The following is a 16629-nucleotide window of genomic DNA, read 5'->3' on the forward strand; positions in this document are numbered from 1 at the left end:
TCATACGTCACGACTGCGGCGTTTTTCTGGAGCATTCTACCGGTCGCACGCAGCGGAGGTAGTGTGGCTGTTACTGGTGCAGTTTGCCTGTCCGATTTTTTTTAAAATCAGGGCTTTGTGTATCACTGTAAATTGGTTAAACGTAAAAGCGGTAATGTCGGTGGTTGGCTTTGATGTGGGATTCCAGAACTGCTACATCGCCGTGGCGAGGAGCGGCGGCATCGAGACTATCGCCAATGAGTACAGCGACAGGTGTACACCGTGAGTATCGCTATCTTCTCCAATTTATGCGACAAAGTCGTTAGCCCTCCCGCTCTCGTAGCTGCGTGTGAGCCTGCGGATGAATTGGGGACGGCGGGGTAGTGGTGGGGGTGGGGTGGTGCCGGCTTTCGCTGTGGATGCTGAGTCTGGGCCTGTTCTAGTGGAGTCGGTGTGAAGGGATGTGCGCCACTCCACTCCTGTGACCACGCTGCTCACCACGTTGGAGCTAGGTGTGGATTGACTGTACCAGTCTTCCGTCACTCTCGGTGTTTTGTGAGCAGAAAGGAATAGTTAGTTATTCTGCGTATGGTATGTAGATTTGATGCGTTTCCTGTGCTTCAGAGTGTATCCAGCGCTGAGTAGAGTAGTTGGATGTCTGAGCAGATCCTTCAGTCACCAATTCCGCGGTTATCTCGAAAATGACAGGAGGGAATGTTATCATTCACCTGCCGCTTTATTAAATGTAATGCTCATAAAATATAAATGCGCGATTTTCGAGCTTACAATTTTAAAACAGTTTTTGATTAGAGTATTCCTGTCCATCGAGAGTTGTGCATTTTCCATTCATTCTGGTTGTGAGCCCCAACGTGCGTTAATGTTACGTCCTTTCAATGTTTATTAAATTAGCCGTTTCAAATGCTTTCCTCCTTAGCTATTATTAAGGTCGATCATTTATTTTTTGTAAATTAGAGTACAGTAACAATTTTAATGAATATCCAGGAGGTGAACTTGGTCTTGTGGTACTTGATAAAGTACCATGTGTTGCAAATACTTTACTGGCTACAGCGTCTAGATTTCCATGGTTTAGTACTATTACGACGTAACTTGCCTTGGAAGCCACTTTCTTTCTCGATATTTTCTTATTGCACTGGTCTTTGATTTTTTTTTAAAAAATGCTCCCCGACTCTCACTTGACATTCATTACTGATGCGTTGAAGATTAATGTCATGTTCAAACACCACTTTTTCCTGCCATGACTTGTTATAAAAGCTTGGTATCTTACTTGCACTATATTAGAAAAACATGTATAGGAGGAGTTGTCGGATACCTGTGCAGTTTTTTTGATATTTTTCATAACTTTGTAATATATTTAAGAAATATAGCTGTGAAATTTGAACATTTTCTTCTAGGGTAAGCTATTTTTTTTTAAAAAAAACATGCTCTGGGTAGGTATTTCAGTTCTAACCTGACACCCAAGGGGGTGCTGTGATTAAGTTGTTAAGTCAAGAGGCTATCCAAAATGTTAATTTTAATGGAAAATTTGAACCTAAAATTTCTCTGGATCCACTCTTCCATGTACCAAGACTTGGATTCATAAGTGGAGACTCAGCTAACTGGCTTCAACTGGAAAGTATTTGATACTTGAATAGTCTTAACATAGTTGAACCTTTTACCTGGAGGAGGAGATGTATGTGTTTTCATAATAATCACCATTAACTAAAAATTGGAATATTTAAGTTACATATCTGCTGTCTTTCAGTGCAGATTGGAAGCTTCATCACTGTGCAGTTAATAGTTTTGCCTCATTTTAATAACATTTTACACTTCCTCCAGATTTGAGCATGAAATCTGCTAGTGTAGTGCATCAGCTCCTCCATATTATATCAAAAGTTTTCTGGATATGATATTGAAAAGATTCTGACCTGCATCCTTGGATACACATGTTTTTTTGAAGAAGGTGGCTGTTTTCCAGTCATGGTCATATTTACCTTCAGGAGATCAGTGTGTTATCATTGGTTTGCTGTTTGTGGGTATTAGCATTGTAATAAAAACTTCAGAAATTAAGAGCAACACACACAAAATGCTGGAGGAACTCCAGCTGGCCAGCATCTATGGAAAGAGTTAACAGTTGATGTTTCAAGCGGAAGCCTCATCAGGGCTGTTTTTAAAAAGATGAGTCAGAGTAAGAAGGTGGGGTAGGAGAGAAAGAAGTACAAGGTGATAAGTGAAACTAGGGGAGGGGTGAAGTAAAGTGCCGGGAAATTGGTGTCAGAGATTGGAAGGAGGAGGAATCTGGTAGGAGAGGGTAGAGGCCTATGGAGGCAATGGAAGGGGGAGGAGCACCAGAAGGAAGTGATGGGCAAGTAAGGAGATAAGGTCAATTATTGTAAGTTGGAGAAATCAGTGTTCATGTCGTCAGGTTGGAGGCTACTCGGACAGAATGTTCCTCCAATCTGTGTGTGCCCTCATCGTAGCAGAAGAGGGGGCCATGGACTGGTATGTCAGAATGGGAAGTAGAATTGAAATGAGTGGCCACTGGGAGATCCAGCTTTTTCTGGCAGTCAGAGCATAGGTTCTTAGTGAAATGGTCTCCCAATTATGTAAGGTATTGTGGATATACAGGTGGCTACACCAGGATCACCCCAACAGACTCACAGGTGAAGTGTCACTCACTTGGAAGGACTTTTTGGGGCCCTGAATGATAGTGAAGGAGGAGCTGTAGGGGCAGGTGTGGCTCTTGTTCTGCTTGCAAGGATAAGTACCAGGAGGGAGATCAGTGAGGAGGGACGAATGGACAAAGGAGTCGCCTAGGGAACAATCCCTGTGGAAAGTTTTGGGGGGGGGGGGGCAAGATGCGCTTAAGTGATGGGACCAAGTTGAAGTTGTGGAGAATTATGTCCTAGATACAGAGACTAGTGGGGTGGTAGGTAAGTACATGAGCAACCCTATCACTGGTGGGATGGGGTGAGTGCAGATGTGTGTGAAATGGAAGACGTGGGTGAGTGCAGTGTTGACATGTTGGTCCCTCCACCCCATCCACTTCAAGCACCTGCGCTCTGCCAGAAAAGGCTGAATCGCCCGGTGGCCACCCATTTCCATTCTACTTCCCATTCCTGTTCCAACATGTCAGTCCATGGCCTCCTTTTCTGTGATGAGGCCACAATCAGGTTGGAGGAGCAACACCTTGTGTTCTGTGTGAGTAGCCTCCAATCTGATAGCTACAACATCTATTTCTTGAACTTCAGTAAATTCGGTGATCACTTCTGCCGGAGGAGTGACTTGAATCTACTTCAAGTTTCTTCCTGCCCTCCCCCACCTTCTTACTCTGACTTCTCATCTTTTTTTCCAGTTACTTTTTTTTTTCATAGATGCTGGCTGGCCTGATAAATCCCTCCAGCATTTTGTCTGTGTAGTCCCTTGACCCTGTCCTGTTGGTGGTATATCTGCATCCGAGATGGATTAAAATGCTTTTGAGAAATCTGGTGTGCTACTCTTCGAACAAATATGCTTCTATTATTTTTATTTTGTTTCATTAATCTCTTCCTTTTGCTTTTAATGCAATGACTACGGCTTTGAGTTTCTCTTACACTAAATGGTGGAATAGGGGTGTTCGTGCTTGCATCTTACGTGCAATTCGTGATGGAGCAGTACAAATAGTCTTTTTTTTTCTGTATCACTTACAATATAAAATTAAGGATATATCCAGATTTCAAAACTGGGAATTAAAGATGAGCATGTAACTTCGTGGCCAAGTGGTTAAGGCATTGGACTAGTGACCTGAAGGTTGTGAGTTCGAGCTCCAGCCGAGGCAACGTGTTGTGTCCTTGAGCAAGACATTTAATCACACACTGCTCTGCGATGACACTGGTGCCAAGCTGTATGGGTCCTAATGCCCTTCCCTTGGACAACATTGGTGTCGTGGAGAGGGGAGACTTGCAGCATGGGCAACTGCTGGTCTTCCATGCAACCTTACCCAGGCCTGCGCCCTGGAGAGTGAAGACTTTCCAGGCACAGATCCATGGTCTCACAAGACTAACGGATGCCTTAAATGTAATTTTAATCTTACATTTTTGCCTTTTATTATTTTAAACCTTTACAGATCACTTTTGAACCAGGATGTATATTTGAATATTTATTCTATGGTATCAGGAAGGACTAGCTAGTTTGTGCATAGTGGAATATGTGATCAGATAAGTTTGAGATGTGAAGAAAGGGTATTGTTTGCTGCCTCTTTAAAGAAAATGTTCATTTAATATGCTAGTGATGAAAACTTCAAAAGTAAAACATTGGTTCTGATTGTGTTAGGTGCTACCTCTAGCTCTTAAGGTAATTACAATATCTTGACATTTTTTGCATTGTTATTGTGTTTTGCTGTCCCCTCCATTCATAAACAGAAATGGGGGGAAATTATGAAGAGTTGTCCTCCTATACTGAACCCAAAGCTAGCAATATTATTTTGGTGAATAAAGCGGACATATAATTATGTGTAGTACAACATTAATAATGAAACAAATTTGTGAAAGGCTGCAAATACTTCCATGAAGATAGTACATTATTCCCTGATCTCATATTTTGTCATCTTGGGTAAATTTTTTTAACCAGTATAACATAGCTTATTAACTATTTAATGTTTTGCTGCAGGGCTTGTGTATCATTGGGACCTAAGAATCGGGCAATTGGAGCAGCTGCCAAGATCCAGGTAGGAAAGTGTTGAATTCTATCTTTTGACAACAGATTATTGTTTTTATCTTTTGAATGTGAGCATTTGCCAAAATTTTTATTGGGATTCATTTAGCATTATTGCTGAACTGCAGCACAAGTCTGAAATTTCTGTAGTGTATTTGAAGGTAAATGTATGATACTTTTTGTATGCAAGGTCCTTTAATTTTTGCATTAGTGCTATGTATGCACTTCATTCTTTTTTAGTAATTTCCCTTTTTGTTTGAGCTGATATTTTATGTTCAAAGTGGTAGTTGTTTTTACATCCTTGTTAGCAATACATTTTCATTACACATCTTTTATCTTTATCATTTGGAAACTGAACAGATATTAATATTTCTAAATAAGAAAATGCTTACAAAATCTATCCAATTGTTTTGTATTTACATTACGTGAAATTTCAGGTTATTATCATTAGATCAATAGTGCAATAATATTTTTTGAGAAGCCAAACGCAAAACTTCTGCCAGCCAAAATTTAAGAAAATAGGAGTTTGACTTGTCAGAAAATGTTATTGCACCATTAGTGATAATTATAGTAATCTGAGATTTAAAATAATGTTTCATGTTGGTATTAACAAATTGCATTGTGGTATTTTATGAAATACTTACATTGAATAATAAACGGAAGAAAAACTTAATTCCTTATTATAACGGTGGTTTTGCTATTAAGATGAAGAAATCATATTTCAGAAGTTAGAAGTTTATTGTGGGAATAATCATTTTTAAGTATAATTTAGTCAGTGTTGCTGTTTGCCATATTTGTGAATGTTTCAATTTGCAGATTGTGACCAATGCAAAGAATACAATACAAGGTTTTAAACGACTGCATGGCAGGACCTTCAATGACCCATTTGTACAGGCTGAAAAAAGCAAGCTTGCTTATGAACTTCAAAAGTTACCAAGTGGCAGTGTTGGAATCAAAGTAAGTTTTTTTTTCTTTGTGGAGACCATATGTTAATTAGTATGTGTAGAAGTTTAATTATAAAGAATTCCCTAGTGTTTCACTGAATGTTATCAAACAAAATTTGGTGCAAAGCTACACCAGCAGCTATTGGGCATGATCAGAACTGTTTAAGGAGTATCTTCGAAAGAAAAGTTTTAATGAAAAAGAACCACATTATAAATTGCAAGCTTTTATAAGTGAACCCCTTTTTTACTGGCCATCTCTAGAGATGCAGCTTGTTAGTCTGTCGCTACCAGCCACTGTACTGTTGTGAGGAAACCATCTTTCTCAAACTCCATACATCTATGGTCAGTTTGACTTGGGTCCCACCAAAACCGGGAAGTTGGGATATCTTAACCACTTGAACCCCAATCTGTGTGAATACTGCCCCCATGCAAGTAGCCGTCAGCAAGGAATAACAGATCATACACTGCATACAATTATAAAGAAAGTATATTTACAAATTTCATCTGTTTGGAATTGTTATTGGGGAAAAAGAAAAAAAATTTAAAGGGCCCATTAGTTATTTCAGTCCAAATGTACACATAACTTCAAGATGAGCTCCAACTTATCTTTAACTCACATGCTGGACCCACAGTCTGTGTGAAAGCACACACCATCTTCCAAATGTTGCTCAAAATCCACCTCGAATAAACGGGCTTCCCCATGGGAGTATTGGTCCTTCCTTGAAGCCATTCATCTGCACAAAGCACCTTGTGCAACAGAGACGGTATCTTCAGCTATCTTCCTTCCTGTCCTGTCCTCTCCTCTCCCGCCAGAAAGACTTTGACCCACACCAGTGTCCGTCACTAAAACCTCTCTGCCCAGCGTTCTCTAGAACCTCCCAATGGTTGGAGGCTTGAAGTTTTCGGACAGACGGATGGACTCAGTGTCGGCTGTGGTTGGCTGCTTCCAAGGCATTGGCAAGTTGACGGTGCCTGGAGGTTTATGGCAGGGAGTTTCTCCCTTTTGCCGCCGCTATCAGGGACTCGGGAGTCGATTGACTCGGGGACTTTGAGATTTTTTTTTTTTACCATGCCCATGGTTTGTTCTTCATCAAGTTATGGTATTGCTTTGCACTGCTGTAACTATATGTTATAATTATGGGGTTCTGTCAGTGTTAGTCTTTGGTTTGTCCTGTTTTCTGTGATATCACTCCAGAGAAACATTGTATCATTTCTTAATGCATGTATGCATTTTTAAATGACAATAAAAGAGGACTGAGTGTTCTCATATTCTTAAAAATTCCACTATCCTGATTGGCTGACACAATATTCCTAAGTTGAACAACAACCCCTTTAGCTCAAACCCAAACATGCTAAAAGCAAAATAGACTGCTCGTACAGAACTGCTAAAAATGAGATACCTGCAGCATAGTAGTAAAAACTGGGAATTACATAAGTAGTAATGTCACTGACAACATTACTCACTATTTAAAATTGATAATTGAAATTAAAGTGTCTTGTGACATCAGCCTTCATGTTGAGCAGAAGTTTTATAATGTTGATCAGAGTTCAAAGTACATATTTGTCACCATGTACAACCCTGAGATTCATTTCTTGTGGGCATTCTCAATGGAACTATAATAGCTACTTACAGTATAACAAAATCAATGAAAGACCGCCTATCTGGGGTGTTCATCCAAAGTACAGAAGATAACAAACTGCAAATGCAAATATAAATAATACTGAGAACATGAGATGAAGAGTCCTTGGTTGTAGGAACATTTCAATTGTAGGGCAAGTGGTTATCCCCTTTGTTCAAGAGCCTAATGGTTGAGGGTTAGTAACTGTGGTCGTGCAAGTCCTGAGGTTCTTGTATCACCACCTTGATGATGGCAGTGAGAAGAGAGTGTGACCTGGGTGGTGGGGATCCCTGATAATCAATGCTGCTTTCCTACAACAGCATTTCATGTAGCTGTGCTCAGTGGTTGGGAGGGCTTTACTGGTGATGATCTGGGCTAAATCCACTACTTTTTGTAGGATTTTCCATTCAAGGGGGTTGGTGTTTATTTATCAGGCTGAGATGCAGCCAGTCAGTATACACTCCACTACACATCTACAGAAGTTTGTCAAAGTTTTAGATCTCATGCTGGATCTCATTGAGCAAGAGGTTGTTATGATACCAGATATAAGTGTAAGGCAAGTAGAGCGGGGGTCTAAGCATACAGTGTTGTGGTTCACCTGTGCTGTTGGAGATTGTGGGGAAGATGTTGCCAGTCCAAACTGACTGAAGCCTGTAAGTGAGGAAATCCAGGATCCAGTTGCACAATCCTTTTGCATGAGAATCTCAATGTAAAATCTTTATTATAAGGGATTTCTAGCATCACATTCTGGCAGTCATGGTTTACATAGGAGCTTGTACAGAGGGTCACAAGCCCCACTGTACTGGCAATGATCCCAGATGCATCATGGGCTCAATGGGCCAAACTGTTTGCTAATCCTTAAAAAGCATTGTGTGCTGAGTAAAATAATACAAGATCTGTAAGTTCAAATGCAATGCTGGAGGATTTCAGCAAGTCTGGCAGCATCCATGGAGGGGAATAAACGGTGAATGTTTTTGGTTGAGACCCTTCATCGGGATTGCAAAAGAAGGTTGCAGATTCCAGAATAAGTAGGTGGGGGGTGGGGAAGGATTGCAAGCTTTTAAGTGATAGGTAAAACCAGTGGGTGGAGGAGGGGGTGAAGTAAGAAGTTAGGATATGACAGATGGAAGAGGGAAGGGGCTGAAGGAGGAAGAATCCAATAGAAAAGCACAGTGGACCGTGTGAGGAGGAGGAGGGGCACCAGATGGAGGAGAATGGGCAGGTGAGAAGAGGAGGAGGGGAGAGATCACTGTTCATGCCACCAGTTTGGAGTCTACCCAGATAGAATATTAGGTATAGCTCCTCTAACCTGAGTATGACCTCATTGTGGCAGTAGAGGAGACCATGGATACACATTTTGGGAATGGGAAGTCAAATTGAAATGGGTAGTCACCAGGCGATCCTTCCTTTTGTGCCAGATGAAGTGTATTTGTTCGCTGAAGTGGTATCTCAATCTACTGTTCGTCAGGTCTCACTGATGCAGAGGAGGCTGCACTGGGAGCACCAGGTACAATAAATGACCCTGACAGGCTTGCAGCTGAGTGCCTCACATGGAAGGACTGTTTGGGGCCCTGAATGGTGTTAAGAAGGGCAGGTGTTGAACTTGTAATACTTGCAGAGATAAGTGCCAGGGGGGAGATCTGTGGCGGGGGGAGATGAGTGAACAAGGAAGTCAGGTAGCGAGCAATCCCTATGGAGAGCTGAAGGAGTGAAAGATGTGTTTAGTGGTAGGATCATGTTCCAGATGGCTTAAGTTACAAAGAATGGATATTCTGGCTGCAGAGACTCTTGGGGTGGTAGGTAAAGACAAGGAGAACAGCATCCCTAGGGTGCTGATGATAGGGTGAAGGCGGCATTGATGATGGTGGAAGGGAAATCCTGGTCTTTGAAAAAGCAAAACGTCTTGGATGTTCCATAGCATTGGATAGGGCTAGGAATAGACAAATTGAGAAAGCATTTAACTGGAGTAAGGTGAAATATGAGGTTCTCGGGCAGGAACTTGGAAGCATAAACTGGGAACAGATGCTCTCAGGGAAATGTACGGCAGAAATGTGGCAAGTGTTCAGGGGATATTTGCGTGGGGTTCTGCATAGGTACGTTCCAATGAGAAAGGGAAAGGATGGTAGGGTACAGGAACCGTGGTGTACAAAGGCTGTTGTAAATCTAGTCAAGAAGAAAAGAAAAGCTTCCGAAAGGTTCAGGAAAAACTAGGTAATGATAGAGATCTTGAAGATTATAAGGCTATCAGGAAGGAGCTAAAGAATGAAATTAGAGTCAGAGGGGCAATGAGGCCTCAGCAGACAGGATTAGGGAAAACCCCAAGGTATTCTACAAGTATGTGAAGAGCAAGAGGATAAGGCGTGAGATAATAGGACCAATCAAGTGTGACAGTGGGAAAGTGTGTATGGAACCGGAGGAGATAGCAGAGGTACTCGATGAATATTTTGCTTCAGTATTCACTATGGAAAAGGATCTTGGCAATTGTAGGGATGACTTACAGTGGACTGAAAAGCTTAAGTATATAGATATTAAGAAAGGGTATGCTAGAGCTTTTGGAAAGCATCAAGTTGGATGAGCCACTGGGACTGGATGAGATGTACCCCAGGCTACTGTGGAAGGTGAGGGAGGAGATTGCTGAGCCTCTGGCGATGATCTTTGCATCATTAATGGAGACAGGAGAGGTTCCGGAGGATTGGAGGATTGCAGATTTTGTTCCTTTATTCAAGAAAGGGAGTAGGATCTGTTCTGGGACCCTTACTCTGTGATTTTTATAAATGACTTGGATGAGGAAGTGGAAGGACGCTTTAGTAAATTTGCTGATGATTCAAAGGTTGGGGGTGTTGTGGATAATGTGGAGGGCTATCAGAGGTTACAGTGGAACATTGATAGGATGCAAATCAGGGCTGAAAAGTGGCAGATGGAGTTCAACCCAGTTAAGTGTGAAGTGGTTCATTTTGGTAGGTCAAATATGATGGCAGAGTACAGTATTAATGGTAAGACTCTTGGCAGTGTGGAGGATCAGAGGGATCTTGGGGTCCGAGACCATAGGACACTCAAAGCTGCTACGCAGGTTGACTCTGTGATTAGGAAGACATACTGTGCATTGGCTTTCATCAATCATGGGATTGAGTTTAGGAGCCAAGAGGTAATGTTGCAGCTATATAGGACCCTGGTCAGACCCCACTTGGAGTACTGTGCTCAGTTCTGGTAGCCTCACTACAAGAAGGATGTGGAAACCATAGAAAGGGTGCAGAGGAGATTTATAAGGATGTTACCTGGGTTGGGGAGCATGCCTTGTGAGAATAGTTTGAGTGAACTTGGCCTTTTCTCCTTGGAGTGACGGAGGAGAGGTGACCTGATAGAGGTGTATAAGATGATGAGAGGCATTGATTGTGTGGATAATCAGGCTTTTTCCCCAGGGCTGAAATGGTTAACACGAGAGGGCACAGTTTTAAGGTGCTTAGAAGTAAGTACAGAGGCAATGCCAGGGGTAAGTTTTTCTTTTACGCAGAAAATGGTGAGTGCGTGGAGTGGGTTGCTGGCAACGGTGGTGGAGGCAGATATGATAGGATCTTTTTAACAGACTCCTGGATAAGTGTATGGAGCTTAGGAAAATAGAGGACTATGGGTATCCCTAGGTAAGGACATGTTTGGCACAGCTTTGTGAGCTGAAGGGCCTGTATTGTGTTGTAGGTTTTCTACGTTCTAGAATGGAAAGCCTTGACCTGAGAAGAGATGGGACAATATGGAGGAACTGAAAAGGGGAATAGCATTTTTGTAAAATAACTGGCAGGAAGAGGTATAGTCAAGATAACTAAGAATCAGTAGGTTTCTAAAAGATATCGGCAGACAGCCTGTCTCCTGAGATGGAGAAAAGATTAAAAAAGGAGAGGGGTATCAGAAATGGACCAAGTAAATTTGATGGCAGAGGTGGCAGAACTTCTGTCCCTTTACAGTTCGTTCTCTCGCTCTTGCTGTCTCTCCACATTCACCATGCTGGTTACCCTCTCACCCCTTGTCCTCACCTACCCATCTCCTCACACTGGTGTCCTCCTCCTCGTCTCATGGTCTACCGACTGTTTATTCCCCTCTACAGATGCTACCTGACTTGAGTTTCTCCACCATTTTATGTATTGCTCAAGATTTACAGAATACATCTGAGATGTCATTGTCATCATTCAAAGAATAGGGTTTCCGTTCCACTATCACTGATGTCTCCTCTTACCTGTATCTCCTCCATTTCCCAGACATCTGTCCTCACCACATCTTACCCCTGCCATGAAAGGGACAGAGCTTCCCTTGTCCTTGCCAACCATCCCTAAGGTGTCTGCATCCTGGTGTGTCTTCCTCTACATCAGTGAGACCTAACATTGATTGGGGGGGGAGGGTTTGAGCACCTTTGCTCCATCTGTCACAAAAGGTGGACTTTCCCAGTGACCATACATTTCTATTCTACTTTCCATTTTTCCATTCTCGTTCTGACATGTTGCATCTGTCATGTGATTGGCAACAATGAATTATGAATTGAGGCAGGTTTTATAAACAAACATAAACATTTATTAAACTCTGCTCAACAAATAGCAAAAAGTATTCAAACGACTAACCTAACTGGAAGTTAACTGCTATATGGCAACTTTGGAACAGTTGTTAAATGCGAGAACAGTTCTTAAAATGGTATTTGAAAGTCCAAGAGATTCACACAGTCAATAAGGAGAGACTTCTCTGGAAACGGATTTCTTCGAAGACGTGACATTACTGCTAATTCTCCAAAGGATTTACAATGAAGGAAATAACACGGCTTAAAGGAACTCTTCCTTCAGTTAGTCCTGATGAAGGGTCTCTTCCTGAAACGTCGACTGCACCTCTTCCTAGAGATGCTGCCTGGCCTGCTGCGTTCACCAGCAACTTTTATGTGTGTTGCTTGAATTTCCAGCATCTGCAGAATTCCTGTTTGCTTAAAGGAACTGACCTTTTCCTGGCGAGTAGACACTACTCAAACTTCCCTGCTCTTGCAGGAGTTATCTCAGATACAGGTCACCATTTCTGAAACGAATCCTCAATAAGGTTGATCCTTTATAAAGCCGCTGAACAACTCCAACTTTATTCTGATCTTATTCAGGTTCCCGTCCTTTAGTAAAGTCTTGACTCTCCAATACTACTGAAAAGGGAAAATTATAGATGCAACACACGTAAACCTGGCAGCAGTTGGTGATACTGTCAGCACCGAACTTTGCACCTTAAAGTAGCCAGGAAAACTGTTTTAAAACGAAACTGCGTCATGACCAATACACAGCATAACGGAGTAGCATAACGAACTAACACAAAACTCAACAAACTGAAAACTAACTGCGTCACCAGGGTTTACCTTTATATACCTGTTGAGAGCAGGTCATCACGTGACCTCGCACTGGCGGGGAAATTGCATCATGTGACCTCCGCAAGACCGTTACATCATGCTCATAAGACAGTCACAAGATACTCAATGGGGTATGTAACACATCCAACGCATCATTCTGCATAACTTGCACCACCTTCCACGGGATCCTACCACTAAACACATCTTTCTCCCACTCACAACCCTCTACTCCCATTCTCTGCTTTCTTCAGGAAATTGCTCTCTCTGTCTCCCTTATCTGCTTGTCGATCCCCATTGATCTCCGTATTGGCATTTATTCCTGCAAACAGGACAAAGGCTACATCTACCCTTACACCTCCTCCTTCACAGCCACTCTGGGGCCCCATCAATCCTTTCTGGTGGAGTGACAACTCACCTGTGCCTCTGTCAGGGCTGTCCACTGTATCTGGTGCTCCTGCTGTAGCCTGCTGTACTTTGGTGTGACCCAACGTAGATTGGCAGACTGCTTCATCAGGCACATTTGCTCCATCCATCACAAAAGGCGAGCTTTCCTAGTGGCTACCTGTTTTTATTTTGCTTCCCATTCTGACAATATCAGTTCATGGCCTCTTCTACTACCACAATGAGGCCACTCTTAGGTTGGCAGAACAACGCTTCGTATTTCATCTGGTTAGCCTCCAACCTCATGGCATCTATTCAGCCAATCATGAGACAGCAATTCAATGCATAAAAGCATGCAGACGTGGTCAAGAGGTTCAGTTATTGTTCAAACCAACCATCAGAATGGGGGACAAAATGTAAGCCAAGTAACTTTGACTGTGGAATGATCGTTGGTACCAGACGGGGTGGTTTCACTTTGTCAGAAACAACTGATCTGCTGGGATATTCACGCACAAGTCAAAAAACAAACATTCCAGTGATTGGCAATTCTGTGGGCAAAAATGCCTTGTTAATAAGACACGTCAGAGGAGAATGGCCAGACTGGTTCAAGCTGACAAAGACAACACTAACTCCAATAACCATGGGTTGCAACAGTGGTGTGTAGAAGAGAATCTCTGAAGGCACAACACTTAAAGTTTTGAAGTGGATGACCAACAGCAGCGGAGGACCCCAATCATACATTCAGTGGCCACTTTATTAGGTACATGAGGTACCTAATAAAGTGGCCACTGAGTGTATATTGCCTAGTGAGAATTCTCCAGTGTATTTTTCTTTTTGGCCTGTTTGAGATCACTGGTGCTGGCCATCAGGAATCTTGGTGAACTGATACCTGACAGTATCTGACAGCAACAATAGGGAGGTTCACAGTAATCAGTGCTAACAACTTTATATTTTATTGTTGGCAGGTGCCATTCAGGTGTGATCTAAATTGCCAGTAATAAAAAATGTAGTGAAATCATTGTCTTTTTTTTCTATTTCCTCTGTTCTCTTCACTTTTTTTATTATTTTAAAATTGGGTAATTTGGCATGTAATTTTTTTTTTGCAGGTACATTACTTGAATGAAGAACGAGTTTTTGCTGTTGAACAAATAATGGGGATGTTACTGACTAAACTCAAAGAGACTTCAGAAAATGCGCTGAAGAAGCCCGTGACTGACTGTGTAATTTCGGTAGGTTGGATTGAAGTAACGCCAGCAAACTCTCAAAGCTATCCTAGACTTAGTTCCTAAGATTGAAAACCAGTCAACTGCCAGGATGTTATTAATCTCCCTGGATGGAAATGAATAATTCTTCAGAAGTAGCTTCCTTGGTGACATCCTTTTATAAAGAAGTTACCTTAATCTAACTGCTCAAGATGGCAAGCCTTTTTGACTTTATTCCAAGATGAAGTTCAAGAAATTCTATAATACTTTGCTGTAGCGCATTGTATGTAATTGTGGAAAACTTTTGGGTTCCCAGCAAGTATTGTCTTCATTCTTTGAAGGTATTGGTTAATAATTTTTTTGTATTTCCTGTCAAAGTATGAAAATGTGCTCCCAAATGACCCTGGTATATGAACCAGGTAAATCAATCACAAATCATGACCTACTCCAAAGATGTAAAAGTCTAAATCATTGGATGTTGTTCCTTTCACTGTTTTTTATTGTTACTAGTAGCCTATTTATGTGCTCTAAAGAATAATCTAATATAAGGCTTTTTTTTTGTGGTAACGGAATATGGTGCAGGATGAGCCCGAGGCCCATTTGTAAATGTGCTATTTCCCTTCAGAAGGTCCTTTTAATCTCATTGCTTAGACTATCACCAAAACCTTAAACATATCTGTACAATTTGCACTTTGAAAGCCATAATTGTCCAACACACATAGCAGGCCTATTTTTGGTATGTTTCCTGAACCACTCCAACACACCTTATCTCCGAAAAGTACCTTTTGTTCATCTGCTTTTCTCCCCTGTTCTTTGAATTCTAATAGGAACCACTTCCCTTTGTGCCTTCTCTTAGAATCGTATTTAATTCTATTATACTGCTTTTTAACTTTTGCTGCAAAGAGAAAATAACCTAATGTTTCTGTAACATAATCCTGAATCCTTCATCTTTGGAACTATTGCAGAAGATATTTTCCACATGCTTTTTAAGACTTTCTCATTGGACTTTCACGTTCTTTTCTAAGTGTGCTGATCAGAATCTGTTGGAATGCTCTAGTTTGATGCATGTGTGTCTCGGTCCATCTTTTCCTACACACTGAAGGAACTTAATTAACATTTGATCTCAATCTTTCTTTGTCACCAAGTTTTTGTATTTCATCCGCTACTTGCCCACTCATTTACTTAGTGCATTCACGATGACTTTTCCAAATTTTTTACACCATGTTTTAAAATGTGGAAGTTAATTTTATATTTGAAACCCAAAGCAAGACAAAAATATATACCGTGGATTCCAGTTAATAGGGACCAATACATTTTGGCCCAATTAAGCAGCTGTCCCGGTTTGCTGAAGTTTTATGGAAGTAGTTGCAATGGTATAATTCAGTAACAAATTATGTATGTAAATGAAATGCAGGGCCGGCTGGTGGCGCAATGACATCGGCGCTGGACCTGGGAGCAGAGGTTCCCAGGTTGGAAACCAGTCGAGTCCGCTCCCAAGTACGCTTTCCTTCTGTGCCGGGTTGAGTGTTGAGGTTGCAACTCAACCTCGTAAAGTAAAGGGAAAATACTGCGAAAATGTCTGTGAGGAGTGGCGCGCCACACAGTCTCTCTCTTTCGCTCCGTGCCTTGTAAAAAGCCATGAAAAAGATATCATCACGGACGCACACAGACGCACATGCACAGACAGGCACGCACAGACTCGCACGCACGCAGGCACACGTCAAAAAAAAGTAAATGAAATGCAGAACAAATTAGGACACTACCAATTCTACTACAGTACAATAAAACTAGTTCTTTATAGTTTGTTTTTAAGTTATCAACGGAGGATATAATGTTCTTTTGATTGTAAATTAACAATCAGTGCAGACACTTGATGGAGATAATGAACTGTCTTCATATAATGCTATTGGTGATTGTATTCTCCAAATTTTTATTTCCATTGTAGTATTCAAGAATTTGAAAGTATTGACAAATTCAAGTAGTGAAATCTTTCCATTTTCAGTCCTGGCTGTTTCTGGCATCTGCAAGCCTGTATGCTTGAAACAGCAATAAGCAAAACAGTTCTGAATTGTTTTACTGCTCATTTCTCGCCAACTATCAGTGACAAAAATCCCTGCTTTTTGAACACAAACACACGCAATTGATGCTATTTAAAAACTGTTCTCTCTGAGCACAGTGTAGTGTCTAATGGCAGCACAAGTGCACATGTGACACTAGTTATAAAAATGTTTGGCAATAGTCTCCTGTCCCCATTAAGTGGTAGAGTGTCCCAAATAAGCAGCTACCCTGATTAACGAATGGCTCAATTAGCTGGAATCCACTATTTATTTAAAAAAAAACACCACTAGCAACAACTCCTGTGTACATAATCTACAATCCTCTAGGCGCGGTGAGTAACCATTGCCTGCTTCCCCATCAAGTCAATTTCTTATCAGCGAATGCTAGTACTGAGCCTATTA

The 16629-nt window shown here is 41.5% G+C and overlaps 1 protein-coding gene across 2 annotated transcripts in view; it reads left to right on the plus strand.

Annotated features, from left to right (window-relative positions):
• Positions 1-26: 26 nt before the first annotated feature.
• The window catches only part of hspa4l (heat shock protein 4 like), a 69894-nt gene continuing 53291 nt past the window's right edge, over positions 27-16629 (plus strand). Inside the window, exons 1-4 of one of the 2 annotated variants that reach the window (XM_072256147.1) lie at positions 27-261; positions 4624-4681; positions 5485-5625; positions 14075-14197. In XM_072256147.1, coding sequence (XP_072112248.1) covers positions 155-261; positions 4624-4681; positions 5485-5625; positions 14075-14197 — 429 coding nt within the window. In that variant the 5' untranslated portion in view covers positions 27-154. The other variant, XM_072256148.1, reaches the window with a different exon arrangement.

This window comes from Mobula birostris, chromosome 4 (genome assembly GCF_030028105.1).
Source record: "Mobula birostris isolate sMobBir1 chromosome 4, sMobBir1.hap1, whole genome shotgun sequence".
Lineage (NCBI taxonomy): Eukaryota > Metazoa > Chordata > Chondrichthyes > Myliobatiformes > Myliobatidae > Mobula > Mobula birostris.